Source organism: Spinacia oleracea, chromosome 3 (genome assembly GCF_020520425.1).
Source record: "Spinacia oleracea cultivar Varoflay chromosome 3, BTI_SOV_V1, whole genome shotgun sequence".
Lineage (NCBI taxonomy): Eukaryota > Viridiplantae > Streptophyta > Magnoliopsida > Caryophyllales > Amaranthaceae > Spinacia > Spinacia oleracea.
In genome coordinates this window covers 41770614-41786741 of record NC_079489.1, presented here as the reverse complement: position 1 = coordinate 41786741, position 16128 = coordinate 41770614, and the positions used below count along the sequence as shown (strand labels likewise).

The 16128-nt window shown below is 40.6% G+C and overlaps 1 protein-coding gene across 1 annotated transcript; it reads left to right on the top strand.

Annotated features, from left to right (window-relative positions):
• Positions 1-7845: 7845 nt before the first annotated feature.
• On the top strand, positions 7846-8894 carry LOC110785266 (uncharacterized). Its single transcript, XM_021989717.2, has 3 exons — positions 7846-7905; positions 8016-8409; positions 8455-8894. Exons 1-3 carry the CDS (start codon positions 7846-7848, stop codon positions 8892-8894), a joined length of 894 nt encoding a protein of 297 aa, XP_021845409.2.
• Positions 8895-16128: the final 7234 nt, after the last annotated feature.

The following is a 16128-nucleotide window of genomic DNA, read 5'->3' as shown; positions in this document are numbered from 1 at the left end:
ATCTAAAATTGAAATCTGAAAGCATCATTAATGAGAAGACATAATAGCAACTGGGGGCTAAAAATTGAAATGAAAGAGCTAGGGAAAAAACTAAGTATACCTTGACCTTTTGTGCAGACATACACCAAGTAAATCTAAGTCAATTTGAAAGCGGTTTATGTTTTCGCAATTCTGGAAAAGATGGCCCTAAAAGCCTAAAGCATGTGCCACACGGGCACAAGTAATATCTTGACGCCTGCACCACGGCTTCCAGCAAATCCTTAGACAACATTCTGAAAATCGTAACGGTATTTTGATTCACTCATGTAATCCTGTACGAACCCTTCTATAAGTCAACTTACTTAGGACACCTCGGATTGTACACAGTAGGACTCGGATTTCAAATAATTTTCAAAGACTTCTTCGAACATAATAAAGTGTCGTTGGTTTAAGCTAAGTATACGTTTATCTCGATGTTGCAAGTGAGTCAAAAAGATTTCTAAATATGATTATGGGTAAAGAAAGGCACCTAGCTTTTGGTCAAGGCACACTTCAACATGTGACTACCTTGACCATGGCAATGTCGCACAATACGACATTTACAAGAGAAGTAGCAAATCACTACTCGAACGTACCTTGCACTAAACGAGTCTGGTTTAAACTATTCATGATCCATGTCACCATGAATGCATAAAAATGTATGCCAAGCATTATAGCACCAAGACAATCCCGTAGCTACAATTGGGGGCTTGAGAAAAACACTCTAAAAATGCTCGAAATGACGATTTTATCACAAATTCTCGACGCTAATGCTATACATACATCATAGGGGCACAATCCTAAGGTTTGATCGTGTATAACGAACCTTAGAATGGCTACAACCCCTCCCAAATTCTAAGTGCTACTTAGAATATATAAAGTCACCCCACTAACAAGGGTAACTGAAAATCGCGAGTCACCAAAACTCCGATCAAACTACTGCACATAACGCTCGCCCTACAAGCGCCCGTTACACAGTCTACGACATTCCAAAGCAAAAGCGAAAGAAAAATCAAGGATAAAAAAAAATAAAAAAACATCTATGAATCCTCACATCGAACGAAGTAATAAGCCGTGCACACCCACGCAGAAGGTGCTACACTTGTTCGAGCACCTGAACGAGGCGTGATGAAGTACTCCAACGCAAAAAATAATAATGATATCCCAACTCCTGGAGGAATGTTCTAAGACACGCTGTTAGGCCACACAAGCCTACATCGCACCATAAGTTCAACCATCCCACGGTACAAGTCTAAAAAAAAGAGAGTAAGGCATATTGCACTAATGCGGGCACGACCAAGAGAATGTGTAAAAGAGGCAAAGACTACTTATCGCCCAAATTCAAAATGAAAGCCACACGATTTCTACATTAAGGATTAAAGGTGGCAAAATATTACCTACCACGGAAGGGATAGCTCGCACCTACACAAGCGGAACCCTAAGGCATCTTTCTCGACAGAACCTACAAAAATCGTACGCCAAAAGGAAGCATCCCAACATGCATACTTGGGGGCTCCAAGCTACGAAACGACCGTAGAAAAATAAAAAAAATCTCAAAGCAAATGTTTGAACGATCGAAAGGGCACGATGCTTGAGCCCACTTCATGAATGGGCCCGAACCCTATCAAGCTTCTAATCAAACTATTAAACATCAGTCATTGCTCAAAAAAAAAATGATTCAAGCGAACTGATTAATGGACCGCACGCAACGGCCATTCTATGAACGCTCGTTCGCACATACATATCATCATTCTAAGTATCGAACATTCACGAACGCGTTCAAAAGAAAAAATATACATTCAAAATAACAACAAAAGCGATCAAAGTCTTACGCCTCAAGGTATGTTCCTCGGGCCATATAGACTCGCCCAACTATTGCAATAACTGTACACCTTAAGAGCAACAGTTCCTTTAAATAATCGCCCCAAAGCGACAAACACCGTAGTCCACCAATCGGCTACGACTTCTCGAGAAATCATCACGATCACTCAACTCATTGTGATCTCTAAATTCTACGTTCCAAAAATAAAGATAAACAAAAGAGAAGAGAATACGTAGAATTTCCAAGTGAAATAAACGAACGAACAAGAGGCCAACTGTGTCATCAAAAAACCAGCCCAAACAATATTTTCAACGCCCTACTTGGGCGTGAATTATTTCAACGCCCAGGCCTGGGCGCCAAAAATGAGCCCAGGCCCAAAAGAAGCCCTGACTTTTATAGGGCCCTGCCGTATCCATTCGACTCGAAAATTGCCGAGTTCTTTACTAAAGGTCGCACCTCACGGCTTTGTTAAGAGTAGCACACCACTACAAAGATCGCTCGCACTTACGAGCACGATCCCAAACACGATCAAGGACATTACAAAATGCGTATCCCCAAGGAACCTCTTTGACAAGAAATGACCGTCAAGCACGAGTGCTTGGGGGCTCGAAAGAAAATATATATTTCAAAAGATAGTATAAACAATATTCCTAGACTACGCTGTACGAAGTCCCGTGTTTGGATAATCTCAAAACATAAAACTGGATTACGACCTCAAGACAAAGGTCGCTGTTGATACTTATACATAGTCCCCTAATCAAGGACCCAGGTAGTGGAAAAATTGAGCCGTAAAGACTAGCTCAAAACCATGAAAGATGATGACCACGAGACAATGGTCCGTCTAAGCACGTTGTCAACCCAAATTCAGGTTGCAACTAAATCCGAGCATCCCTCGAAAGAATTCGCTCTTACAAGAATTAATAAAAAGAAATTCTCAAAAGAAATCACAAGAACAAATGAAATAGGGACTTTGCCACCTCAATCGGGCAAGATCGCAGCACGTACCACGCGAGTCCCAAATCGAAAAGACAAATTCAGATTCGCTCACCTCCAGCGGGCGGGGCGTCCACCCTTAGCGGACAGGGCTCGCCCACCTTCAGCGGGCGGGGTCTGCGTCACTAACCGTGCAGGTCCTCAGTTTTCGAAAATGAAAAGAAAATAAAATCTTCAAAAACAAAAATAGGCTCGCCATCTTCAGCCGGCGGGGTCTACGTCACAAACCGCGTAGGTCCTTATTTTCAAAAAACTTCAAAACAGATTCGTCCACTTCCGTCGGACGGGGCGTCCACCCTCAGCGGACAGGCTCGCCCACCTTCAGCGGGCGGGGTCTGCGCCACTAACCGCGCAGGTCCTTAGTCGCTGCAGCGATAACTTTTCCCGGTTTATCCTTTTCCAAAAATCAAAGGATGGTTTCCCTTTTCCAAAAATCAAAGGATGGTTTACCTTTTCCTAAAATCAAAGGATGGTTTCCCTTTTCCAAAAATCAAAGGATGGTTTCCCTTTTCCAAAAATCAAAGGATGGTTTCCCTTTTCCAAAAATCAAAGGATTGGTTTTCCGTTTTTCCAAAAAAGAGCGATGTGCTGGATTTTCCTTCGTTTTACGTCCTATAAAAACATGGGGGTTTTTCTCGTTTAGCTAACTCTGAAAATGATAATCTTTAAAACGTTTTACCTCGCGATTCGGCTTGGCCAGGCCTAGTTACACTTTATAGCTTTGATTTCGAAAACATCTTTAGACACTTCCAATGACAAAGTGAGGGAGTTTCTATACTATCAGTTATCAAATTCCAATGACGCGTGAGGAATGTGTTAACACTTCAAGTGATGACCCTTAAGTCAAATGTTATCACTCGGGGGATCCTGAGACCCTCGCAAAACAGGTCACATACGCCATGGCTTGTATGACGCACTCCGTCTAGTACTTTGACCATCGTCTCATTTCGAGACTCAGTCAAAGTGGGGGCTAATTGTAGACACCTACTTTTGTCCCCATTCCTGAAAGGGAGGGTTCGATGATGAGAACATAAATCTCCACTTGGAAACGCATCTCCTATAAAATAACGAATCTCAATCACCCTTTCATTTCAGCCAAAGCTACCATTTATAGAAACCTGCTAAGAATAGTAACTGTTGTAAAAGGTAGTTGTTAAAAGTGGCAAAGTCATAAAAGATAGAAACCTGTCAGAATTAGGTGTTGCACTCCAACACAAATCCTAAAAGAGATAGAATTTGCATTCCTGGTATAATTCAAAAATAAGAGTTACTTATTAATTAAATTCCTAACGAACCTAGAGTTCGTAACGGGCCCAGACGCATTTCGTCATAAGTTAATACGCACTAAAAGACTCGGATAAATCTCAAAAGCTCCATATTCTAAGAGTCCAAATCTTACAAAGAACTCGGCCCAGATCCCATTTTCAACGCCTGGATCTGGGCGCCGAAATCTTCGGCGCCCAGCCTTGGGCGCTGAAAATGCCTAGGGTCGTTTTATCTCCGGATTCTTTTTTGGATTCGTATCTTAAAATCTATCTTTCCACACACCCTTTTCCTATAAATATAGCCTAAAACCGACGTGAAAAGAACACATAATTCACTAACCTGAGTATTGACTCTAGCCTTAAGCCTAAGCCTCACGCTGCGAAATTGATTCGGCATTCTGTCGCAATCGACCCAAAAGTCGAATAGAACGCGTCCTGCCCCTTGTAGCTTGATGAATTAAGCCTAAATACTCGAACATTGCTTAGAAACCCGAGATTCGTTAAATAAAAGGAGAAATAGCAAAGCCAAGTGGTTAGTTTTCTGAGAACCACAGCGCACCTCTCAAGGGTGCGTTGTAATGTGTCCCTCATATGATTTAATCGCTTTTATCACCCTTTTATAAAATTGTCAAACTATTAACTTGATTGATCTATCACGCCTAATAAGATAATACCTTGGACAATTGAATTATCATGCTAGGTACCTTAAATAAATCTAAATCAAATAATCACGATCGATTTAGTATTATGTGTTGCATATTGCTAAAATCAATTCAGAATAGTTTAATAGTTTAACGCATGTCCCTTCAATTATTTATGCTGAGCTAGTAAGGATAACCTGTCTCTGGAGTATTATCGATGAGCACTCCTCTCGGTAGCTACAGTCCCCCGAACTCTCAATCTCTACCCTGCGGGTGTACGTTGAGCGATCCCCACACCAGGGATCACAAGGGAACCTATGGTCGTCGTGGTCGAACATAATTGCACTCCCTTTATGTCACGATAACCGGGTTTTGTCAGTTTTTCGATCTCATTGTCGTTAAAAACTGAATGGCGACTCCTATATTACTAGTCGATTGGGTGTAAACTCACAGGAAATCCAAATACACTTGATCTGACAACGTCACGCCCACGAGGGACGAGGTCACGCATTAGCCTCGTGCTTTTTCGACCCCCTCACAGCCGTGCTCATAATTGTTAAGGCTTAACCTTCTGTAAAAGTTTAACAGTTGAACACAGTAATCCGAGAAACACTTCTGGACCTAATAAGGATGGCTTGGATCTTACCTTATGTTCAGCAAATAAAACTAAGCGACAAAGGAATGTGAATGCACACTTGTCTGAATGACAAGTGGGAGACTGAAGGAAATGTGTCCTTCACCCAAGGTGCATTAAGTCTAATACCAAGGTTCAGATTAATTACGAACAATTAATTCAGTGAGATCAAGTGATCGAAACATCTAGCTGGAGCAATGCTTCCTATCAGTGAGTTCTAATCTATATTAGGCTCACAGCTTACTCTTGACTGAACCTGGTCACACCAATGGCATGTAACAAATCACCGGATTAAATGAATCCGAAATTCATTTAATAGATTTTCGGGAATTATTTCGGAAAAACATAATATACGATATGACGTTGGATCGGAATCGTATATCGTATCGCGAATATTTGTAAGCTGGGCGAAACGAATAACTGTATCGTACGACGGTGATTCATCGTGTACGATACGATAAATAATAGCCGTAAGGCGTTCATCACAAATACAAACCGCAACGAAGATGACGGCCCGTCGAGCCAAGCGCGCATGCGCGCAAGGCCCAACGAGCCAGCAAGCTTGCGCACGACAAGCAGTCAGCCCGCGGCACAGCGTTTGCGCGCAGCGATGGGGCGGCAGAGCAACGAGCAGAGCAAGCAAGGCCCACGACCCACTGCTGCTGCTCGGCTGTTGTGTGGGCTTCGGCTGTTATGTGGCTTCGGTGAGTGTGGCCTTGTGTGGCCGGTTATGGCCTTGTGCCTTGGCCGGTTACACAATATAACCTCAGGGTTATATTCCACTCTCACTAATCATTTTTCCAATCAACAAACCTAATTCTTAAATTACGTAGTTTCAGTTTTGCTCTATACACAAAACTGTTCTTCCCCAAAAGAAAACACTCTTGAGTATTGTCTAAGCTACGATTATCAAGAAGAATCTGAACGTGTCGGTGAACCAAATAGCGGAATAACGATTGGAGTTCTTTGTTCGTGTTCGTGAATCATAAACTCGGGAAAACACGCTTCGAATGTAAGTTTGCTTAATCTGTGCTTTATATTTGTTTCCTGGATTTGGGGATTGTTCCGCACATGTTATATGTATTTAACTGTATTCCCCTACACTAAACCCCCCCCCCCCCTCCACCACCTCACTCCACTCAAACCTCACCACCACATATACAACCCACCCCATCACCAAAACAACCCACCCCACCACCATAGAAACAAACCATCCCACCACCAAAAATAACCCATCCCACCACCACAACCACAACCACAACCCACCCCTCCAACACATAACAACCACAATGATGAGCCAGACCATCCAACACCACCTGATCAGGCTCAGCCAATGAAAAAGAAGGGGGGAAGAGCTAGACCTAAGGGGTTTAGGGTTAATAAATCGACTGTTAAGGAGGCTGGGACTTGGGTGTCCAAAGGGAAGGGCAAAGGGAGAATGGTACAGGAAGGTTTAAGACACCATGGGTGTTTGCTGATGTTGATGATTTAGGTTTAGAAGGTGAGAGTGAGGATTCATATTATGAGGAAACTGAATCAGAATCTGAACTAGAGGAGGATGTTCTTCAGGATTGGATTGATTTTGATATGGAGGGTGAGGTGCTTGCTGATGATGTCCATGATTTGGGGTTTGAGGAATGTCTGGATGGTTCTTTAAAGATGGATAAGACCTATAAGAATGGTAAAATACGGACTCATCAACCATATGGGTCCACTAAGTTAGAACCCTAGTTGATCTTTCCAGACAAGGCCACATTTCTTAATGTTTTGAGAAGTTGCTGCATACAATTGGGGTTTGGGCTTAGTGTTGAGAGGGCTGATAGTAGAAGGTATACTGCAGTGTGTGCAATTGAAACATGTGACCGGAGGATACATGCTAGTAGGTTGTTTAACAATGTCAGCTGGGCAATTAAGGTGATTAGTGGGTCCCACTAAACTTGTGACAGACTTGAAGAGAACCACGTGGTGACCTTTGAGTGGCTGTGTAATAATATGTTGGGGGGAAATAGAGGCTAATCCTGACATTCCAGTGGATACTTTGAGGAAGTATGCACATGAGAAGTTCCAGTTGAGGGTGAAGAAGAGGTTGTTGTACAAAGTTAGGAGTATGGCCAAGGAGAAGCTACATGTTGGTTGGGCTGAAGCTTATGAGTTGCTGCCTAGGTATGCAGAGATGATTAAACAGACGAACCCAAGTAGTTATGCACTGATATCATGGGGGGGAAATAGTGGGGATGTGAACCCTAAATTCAGAGCATGTTTCTTATCTTTTGTTGCTCAAGTCAGAGGGTTTTTAAGGGGTTGTAGGCCTATAATTGGAATAGATGGAGCTCATTTAATTGGTTTTTACAAGGGCATCCTACTCACATCAGTTGGCATTGATGGGAAAAATAAAATATTTGTTCTGGCCTATGGGATAGTGGACGTGAGAGCTGTGATAGTTGGACCTACTTCATGAGATGCTTGAGGCAAATGTTTGAGCAAGAGGGTTGCAACAGAGATGATTGGACCTTCATCAGTGATAGGATGGGGGTATGGACTTATCTTTACTCCTTTATTATTTCTATGTTTTAATATTCCCGAGTCGGACACTTGAACACGTACCCGACTAACATAAATATGCTTATTTGTGTTATTTGTAGGGAGTTGAGTTGGCAGTTAGAGAAACATTTCCTATAGAAACTAGGAGAGTTTACTGCCAACACTTGTACATGAATTGTAAGAACAATGGTTTTAGAAGATCCGCATTCTTCAAACTCTTTTGGATAGCTGCTGCTGCATACAATGAGTACATGTATGGTAAGGCAATGGAGAAGATCACTGATCATGATCCAAATGCTGTTGCATACTTGGACACATGCCTTGAGCAGTGGTCAAGGCATAAGTTTGATCCTACTGTTTGTTGTGATCATAACACAACAAATTTCGTGGAGTCATTCAATGCATGCACAAAGCCATACAGAGACATGCATGTCTTCTCTCTATTGGAAGGGATAACTCCTCAAAGAACAATCATGCATTCCCCTGTTTTCTGTTGTTTGTTGTTGTGTTATATTTAAGGTTTTATCTGTTGTTGTACAGTAACGAGAAGTTGGTGTATGTCGAGGATAGGGGCTAGGTTTAACAAGGCAGTTGATATGGAGGGTGGTCAACTGACTAAATATGCATTAAAAAAGTTGGAGAAAAAAAAAACACAGTCCAGGTTCTGCTATGCCACAACCTGTGGAGGGGGTGAATTTGAGGTTAGGGATGGACATGCCAACTTCCCAATTAGGCTATCAACAAGAAGCTGTGGGTGTGGAAAGTGGCAGATTTATGGAATCCCCTGCAATCATGCACTGAGGGTGATATACAACCAACGGATGAACCCCAATGATTATATCTCCCCATTCTTCAAGTCTGTTGCATACAAGCTCACTTATGCAGACCACATTGATCCCATGTTAGATCCAACTCAGTGGCCTGACTTTGGCCTCCTTATCATTCAGCCTCCAATCATCAAAAGACCAGCTGGCAGATGATGAGTCATATTTTTATAGGGTATTTTAGGCGCATTTAGGTTGCATTATTAGGCATTTATATCATTTTAGTTGCATTTAGGATCACATTTGCATAAGTTATCGTTGTCGTACTCTATTACACCCTGTTTGTGTTTTCTTAATGTTTTAGGTGATTTTACGGTCATTTGGATGCTTTCGGAGTGTTATGAGTTGATTTGGATGATGAACAGATGGAATGTTGACTCGAGGATCATTGCATGTCTCTAGGGATAATTTTAAGTCAACAACGAAGCTAAACGCTACTTTTCTATGCATCAAAACGGACAAGCGTTCACTCTTTTGATGATATCTCAAGTTCTACATGTTGGAATGAAGCGATTTTTATTGGCCTAGAAAGTAGGCTTCAAGAGCTTTCCAACGACAGGTCACACATCCTTATAGGCATTGTAGAACAAGAGTTATGACATAAACAAGATGGCTCGACTATCCGATTCGCCCACGGCCCAAAACGCAGGCCCAACTCTCCTCCTTGGGCGCGAAAACCAGCGACCAACCAGCGGGCCCGCTGGTTTCTGCGCCCAAGTGATTCCCGCGCATGTTTTGGTCTTCGTGGTCGTCCAATTAAATCTTAGCTTATGTAATTGTTATCTTTTCCTATTTTGTTTAGAATTTAGGAAGCATATAAATACTTCAAGGGAATGCTTTTATCCCTTATGCTTTATTTCCTTTAGGTTTTAATTCTCCTAGAATTAGAATTGACGTTCTTTTTCTCTCTTTTCTTTTTCATGAACCCTAGTTTTTCTACATACTCCATCAATGTAATTCTTTGAGGTATTACTGATTTTTCTCTTTATTTTATTTATTGCTTTTAATTATGTTTTCATTCTTAGATTTGATTTTCATTGTTCGTTTCATGATTGAGTAGTTCGCTTTCTAGGGTTTGGGAATCCATGTTTATATTATGAATCCTTATTATTATTGTTGATGGTTTGATTATTCATTGATATTTATAGTTGATTAGGTTTATATTGTTAATCTTTGCAATCTGATCAATTGTTTGATTAAATCATGCTAATAGGATTTAGAATTGAAAGATCGAATTTTAGAGGCTTACCTACAACTAGCAATTCTGATTATGTTAGCGATCGTACTGCATATGTTGAATTGAGAGTGTTAAGACCCGACCGTAGGATTAACTTGTGCTCTAGATAATTTGAATATTTGAGTTGTTGATGATGTTTTGATTGATTCTGAACTATGAACATGGTGAACCGTTGCCCTAGATCTTTTAGTTTATTTTTCTATTTATTTTAGTTTAAACATTGAATCCTAAATTTCGTGACATTGTTAGTTTCGCCATACCTTGAAAGCTAGATTTAAATAGCCATCTCTCTGTGGATTCGACCCTGCTTACCCTACTACATTGTTAGGAGGTTTCGTTAGGATTTTATTTTTGACAGGTGTACGACAACCTATCAAATTTTGGCGCCGTTGCCAGGGAGACGGTTTTATTTTTCTTTTTAGCTTTTACTTTTGGTGAGGCTACATTGTATATATTTTTTCGTTTGTGTATAAATTTTCCCTTTTTTTTCTTTTTAATATAAAATGGCTTCTATTTGTTTTCCTCAATTCGAGAATGAAGTGTTTTGGAGATATTATTATAGGCTTGGAGATTTTCTTGGTCCAAGTCATATTTTTGAACAATGGGAACTATGTATGGTGATTTATGAGGGATTGAATGAAGATACAAGATTGGTGTTGGATTCCATGAGTAGTTATATATTTGTGGAGAAGACTCCAGAAGAGTGTTGGGATTTGATTGAGCAATTAGCTAGGGATACATATGAGTGGGAGATGACAATGTTTGTTGAACCTACTCTGCAAAATTTCTCTTTTCCTATTCCTCAAACTCACACCCCTCCCCCATACTATTGTTCTTATTGTCATTGTCATGACCATGATACTTCTCTTTGTCCCTATAACGAGTCATATGTTAGAACTGTCAACCCTTTCCTTCGATTTGATATGCAAAATTTCCAACTTGAACCATCTTATTGTGACATGAAAATCCTTTATAATGATGATGATGATGATGATGATGGTGGTGGTGGATTTGTTGAGAATGTTAGTTCATTAGAGGAAGGTTATCATTTGACTTTTGGTACTGAAGAGGAAAAGTTGGATATAACGGAGACTTTGGAGGATGAAGAATCACTAATAGTTGTAGAATCGATGGTTGAGAAACCGTTGGTTGCGAAACTTTTGGTTGAAGATTTTAGTGACAAGTTTATTCAAGAGGGTGGAATTGTAGGTAAAAGCATTAATGACCCTATATCTCCTCCCGCCTATATCCCGTTCTCGCGGAGGCTTGATCTTGTTCCTTCATCCCCCATGTTAAGCCTTTCGCACTTTATCAATAGGTCTCCATTCCATGATACATTTGACCTTGCCGGCCTTGATGCTCATTCTAAAACGTTTACATTGCCCGAGGAGCAATTAGAGGGAAGTTGTAAATATTCTCCTTTTTCTTTTTCTTTTGATTTTTCCTCTACTTCTGATTCTTTTTCTTTTGGTTTTATTTTTTCTGTTTATTTATCTAATACCCTATTTGCGAGGATGAATTTGGTTTTTCTCAAGCCATACGTAGTGCTCAATGACATGTTTGCAGGGGCATTTGATAAATTACTCAAGGCGTTGGATTCTTCTGATTAACTATTTGAGTGGAGTCAAGCTAATGACTTAAAACGAGCGCTTATCGGGAGGCAACCCGATTCCTAACTTTCCTTCATTTCAATTTTCTTCATTTATTTCCATTTTAATTTAGTATTTTATTTCTATTTGCTTAATTTATTGAAAATAAAAAAAATAAAAAAAATAACAAAAGCACAAAAATATTTTCCTTTGAGTTCACTTGAATTCATAATTTTATTTTATTTTTTGATTAGTTTTCGTTAATCGTATTTATTTATTTATTTATTTCGCATTTAATTTTACTAATGATTTTTTTTCTTTGAGTTCACTTGAATTCATAATTTTATTTTATTTTTAGATTAGTTTTTCGTTCATCGTATTTATTTTATTTATTTTTTTGCGTTTAGTTTCACTAACGATTCTAACTTTTGAATTTAGTGGTGCTTGAATTATTATTTTTTCAGAATTATAGGATCAAGATCAAGTTAATTCCGAAAATCCGATGCATCGACAAGTTTTTGCAAGCCACAATGATGCAGCGACGAGCTGCACTCGCGCATTCCAGCGCTCGCCCAACAAGCTAGCTGGTCGCACTTCATTGTGCGCACAACCAGCGACTACCCAGCGGCCTCGCTGAACGTTTTTGGCCCAATTTCACAACTCTCTGCCTTGCCCGCTGGATTGCCAGCGACCACGCTGGATTCCCGCCCTCCCCTTATTCAAAAAACAAGAAAAACAACTGGCCTTCCCTCACCCACAACACCGCCTACCACCCAGGCCATCCTCCAACCTCTCCCTCCGTTACTCGCCGGCATCAACTCCCACCTCACCGGAGTTCGGCGCCCAGCCTTCCCCCTTCTCCCTCACCCACGAAACCCAGCCGGCCAACTTTCCCCTCTCCATCTTTCTCGGCGCACCAGCCTGCAAACTCTTCCCTCTCCCTCACCCACACACCGCAACCACCAGCCTTCGAACTCTCTCTCCCTCACCACCCTACGGCCGACCATCACCCGACCGGCAGCTACGCCGGCGCCCACCAAACACCACCTCTTTCCTCTCGTTCACCTCGGCGAAACACCACCCCCCCCCACCTGGAACTCGCCAGTCACGACACTCTCCCTCCCCCGACGCCAGCCCTCCACCCTCTCTCGCCCAGTACAACCGCCATCACCTCACCGGCGCTACGCCGGCGTCGAACCACTCCCCCGACAACCCAGCCGCCCTCCTTCGCACAGTTCCCCCTTCGAATTCCTTCCCTCCCGCACACCACCAGGCTGTTAACCATCCATCATCACAGCCGCCGGCTTCCTGAACTACGGTGGTGGGCGCACCCCCGCACCACCAGCCCACCATCCACCACCCTCCCTTCTCTCCTCCTCTCAAATCTCCCATATTCACCATTATCTTGTTCTTGATTTTAAAACCTAACTTTTGAAATCAATTTGGGGTTTTTGTTTCTTTGTGGACATTGGAAAATTGAGTAGGCTAGGGGCCTATTTGCGAAATTCACGTGAGTTTGCAACCAATTTCTGATCTTGGTGATACACAAAGAAGTATTAGAATTTCAAAATTTCCTAAACTTTATTCACTTGAATCAATTTTTGAAAAGAAAATGGGAATTTTGATATTAATGTTGGTTGTTGAATTCGAAGTGTTATTGTTGGTTGTGAATAATATATGGATTATTTGTTAAGATTGATTAACGCTCGTTGGTTGTTGAGTTTGAATTATTAGCATTGAGCGAATATTGTTAACGCTTGGATTGCTTGTTGGGACTGATCGTGGGATCTTGAAGTATGCACCGTCTTGGTTGATTGGAGTATTTTAAATTGTGGTTGTTGCATCATGAAAACAACTAAATCAACTAGCTCTCACCCAAATCAACCACATCCATGGAGATTGGCTCTTTGCGTCGTCAATTTGAAGCTTCTGGTTACACCGCTTCCACTGTCGACAGTCCTACCGAGTCATACTCGGCAGACGAGGCTCATCACGAGTGAGCATTTTCTATCTCTCCCTCTTGTTTGAGTTATTTTGTTGTTATTTTCACAGTGAGGGCGCTGTGTTTTGTTTAGCTTGGGGGAGGAATATCTATCTTTATTGCTTTCTAGTATAGTTTTTTTTTTTTAGGTGTTGTACGCTTTGTACCATCCATTAGTGGTGGGAGTTTACGTGCAACGAAAAAAAGTACTGCTTTCCTAGTGTTATTGTTCAATTTAGTTGCATTTTTTGCATTCATATGTCTTTATACCCTGCATTGTGCAATTGACTTTCAAACTATGTTCGGGCTTTACTTGACTCTCATGAGCTTCTTTTGAACTTAGTTATGATTCTGAAATTCAGTCGGTCATGTTATACATTGATAATTGCTTGGCATTGTGTGAACCAATTGAATGGTATGCGGTAAGATGTTGGTCTCGTGTCAAGAATAGCTAGCCAATTATCTTGTAGGTTACCTTATTATGTGTTTGTGTGATTGATGTGACTTGTTATCGTATGACTTTGGCTTGAGATTCATTAGTAGCTTAGTTGCAACTCACACATGCCGCGTATGACAGAGGCCATTCTCTTAGGAAGCCTTCAGACGAATTTAGAAACATCAGTTCCTGCCTTTCATACCCATGTTGTAGCCTTGTCCGTTTATTGTTTTAACTCCACAAAATTGAGCCCTATTAGCCCCGTTGGTTACTTGTCCTGAGTCTAGCTTGGGGGAGCTTCGGTGTTCGTAATGGTTTCATTGATGTTGATTGATTGGCACACTAAGCCAATAGTTCGTGGTTCGAGGCTATGTTTGGATTTGTGGTTCGGAAATAACGTATATTATTGTTGGCACCCAAGCTTGTAACAGTTCGCATTAGATTTATTTATGTACTTTCGATTTCATTCTTTAGTTTTATTTTCATAAAAAAAAATATAAAAAAAAATAAGAAAAAAAATAGAAAAAAAAAAGAAAAAAAGAAAAAAAGAAAAAAAAATAGAAAAATCAAAGAGAAAAATCAAAAAAAATAAATATGTTTTTCGTTTTTGTATGTAGTTTGAAAGCAGGGAAAGGGGAATGAACAAATATCATTGACATTATATTATGCTTTTCCCCTTGGTTATTTATAACTTGGTTGATTGTTCGGGTTTCATGGTTCGATGGAGTTGGATTTTCAGCATTATCATGCCGACGCATATAGTTCACATTTGCTCCCCAAGTTGGACCTTACTCTCACTTTTTCCCAAATTATACCCTACCCTTCCTTTTCGATCACCTAGCCCCATTACAAGCTTATTATAAAGACCTCTTGATCGGCATGTTTGTTTTGTGATTGAATGAAAATCGTTTCTTGCTATTGTCATCTTACCCCATGTTGCATCATATATTTATATTCTACAAGGTATGCGGCGACGACTAGCTTGATTGAGAATAGTTTGTGGCTAAGCTTGGTTGTTTCAATTGTGGATCATGATGCTTTGTGGTTCTATTTGTATCCGAGCTAGATTTCTGTCTCAATAACTCTGTTTGATTGTTTTCCCGAGAGTTAGGTTGGTCTTACCATGGTTTTATGAAAGTCATGTGCGTCTTGTTTCTCTATCTTTGGTTTAGTGTTGCTTGGGGACAAGCAACAGTCTAGCTTGGGGGAATTTGATGAGTCATATTTGTATAGGGTATTTTAGGCGCATTTAGGTTGCATTATTAGGCATTTATATCATTTTAGTTGCATTTAGGATCACATTTGCATAAGTTATCGTTGTCGTACTCTATTACACCATGTTTGTGTTTTCTTAATGTATCGGGTGACTTTACGGTCATTTGGATGCTTTCGGAGTGTTATGAGTTTATTTGGATGATGAACGGATGGAATGTTGACTCGAGGATCATTGCATGTCTCTAGGGATAATTTTAAGTCAACAACGAAGCTAAACGCTACTTTTCTAAGCATCAAAACGGACAAGCGTTCACTCTTTTGATGATATCTCAAGTTCTACATGTCGGAATGAAGCGATTTTAATTGGCCTAGAAAGTAGGCTTCAAGAGCTTTCCAACGACAGGTCACACGTCCTTATAGGCATTGTAGAACAAGAGTTATGACATAAACAAGATGGCTTGACTATCCGATTCGTCCACAGCCCAAAACGCAGGTCCAACTCTCCTCCTTGGGCGCGAAAACCAGCGACCAACCAGCGGGCCCGCTGGTTTCTGCGCCCAAGTGATTCCCGCGCATGTTTTGGTCTTCGTGATCGTCCAATTAAATCTTAGCTTATGTAATTGTTATCTTTTCCTATTTTGTTTAGAATTTAGGAAGCATATAAATACTTCAAGGGAATGCTTTTATCCCTTATGCTTTATTTCCTTTAGGTTTTAATTCTCCTAGGATTCGAATTGACGTTCTTTTTCTCTCTTTTCTTTTTCATGAACCCTAGTTTTTCTACATACTCCATCAATGTAATTCTTTGAGGTATTATTGATTTTTCTCTTTATTTTATTTATTACTTTTAATTATGTTTTCATTAAGATTTGATTTTCATTGTTCGTTTCATGATTGAGTAGTTCGCTTTCTAGGGTTTGGGAATCCATGTT

What these genes read in the sequence shown, in the direction of transcription:
- LOC110785266 (XM_021989717.2), top strand. Translation starts at nt 7,846, where the DNA reads ATGTTTGAGCAAGAGGGTTGCAACAGAGATGATTGGACCTTCATCAGT. An exon ending in TCATCAGTGATAGGATGGGG is followed by an intron (nt 7,906 to 8,015) that starts GTATGGACTTAT and finishes TGTTATTTGTAG; the next exon opens with GGAGTTGAGTTGGCAGTTAG. An exon ending in GCATTCCCCTGTTTTCTGTT is followed by an intron (nt 8,410 to 8,454) that starts GTTTGTTGTTGT and finishes GTTGTTGTACAG; the next exon opens with TAACGAGAAGTTGGTGTATG.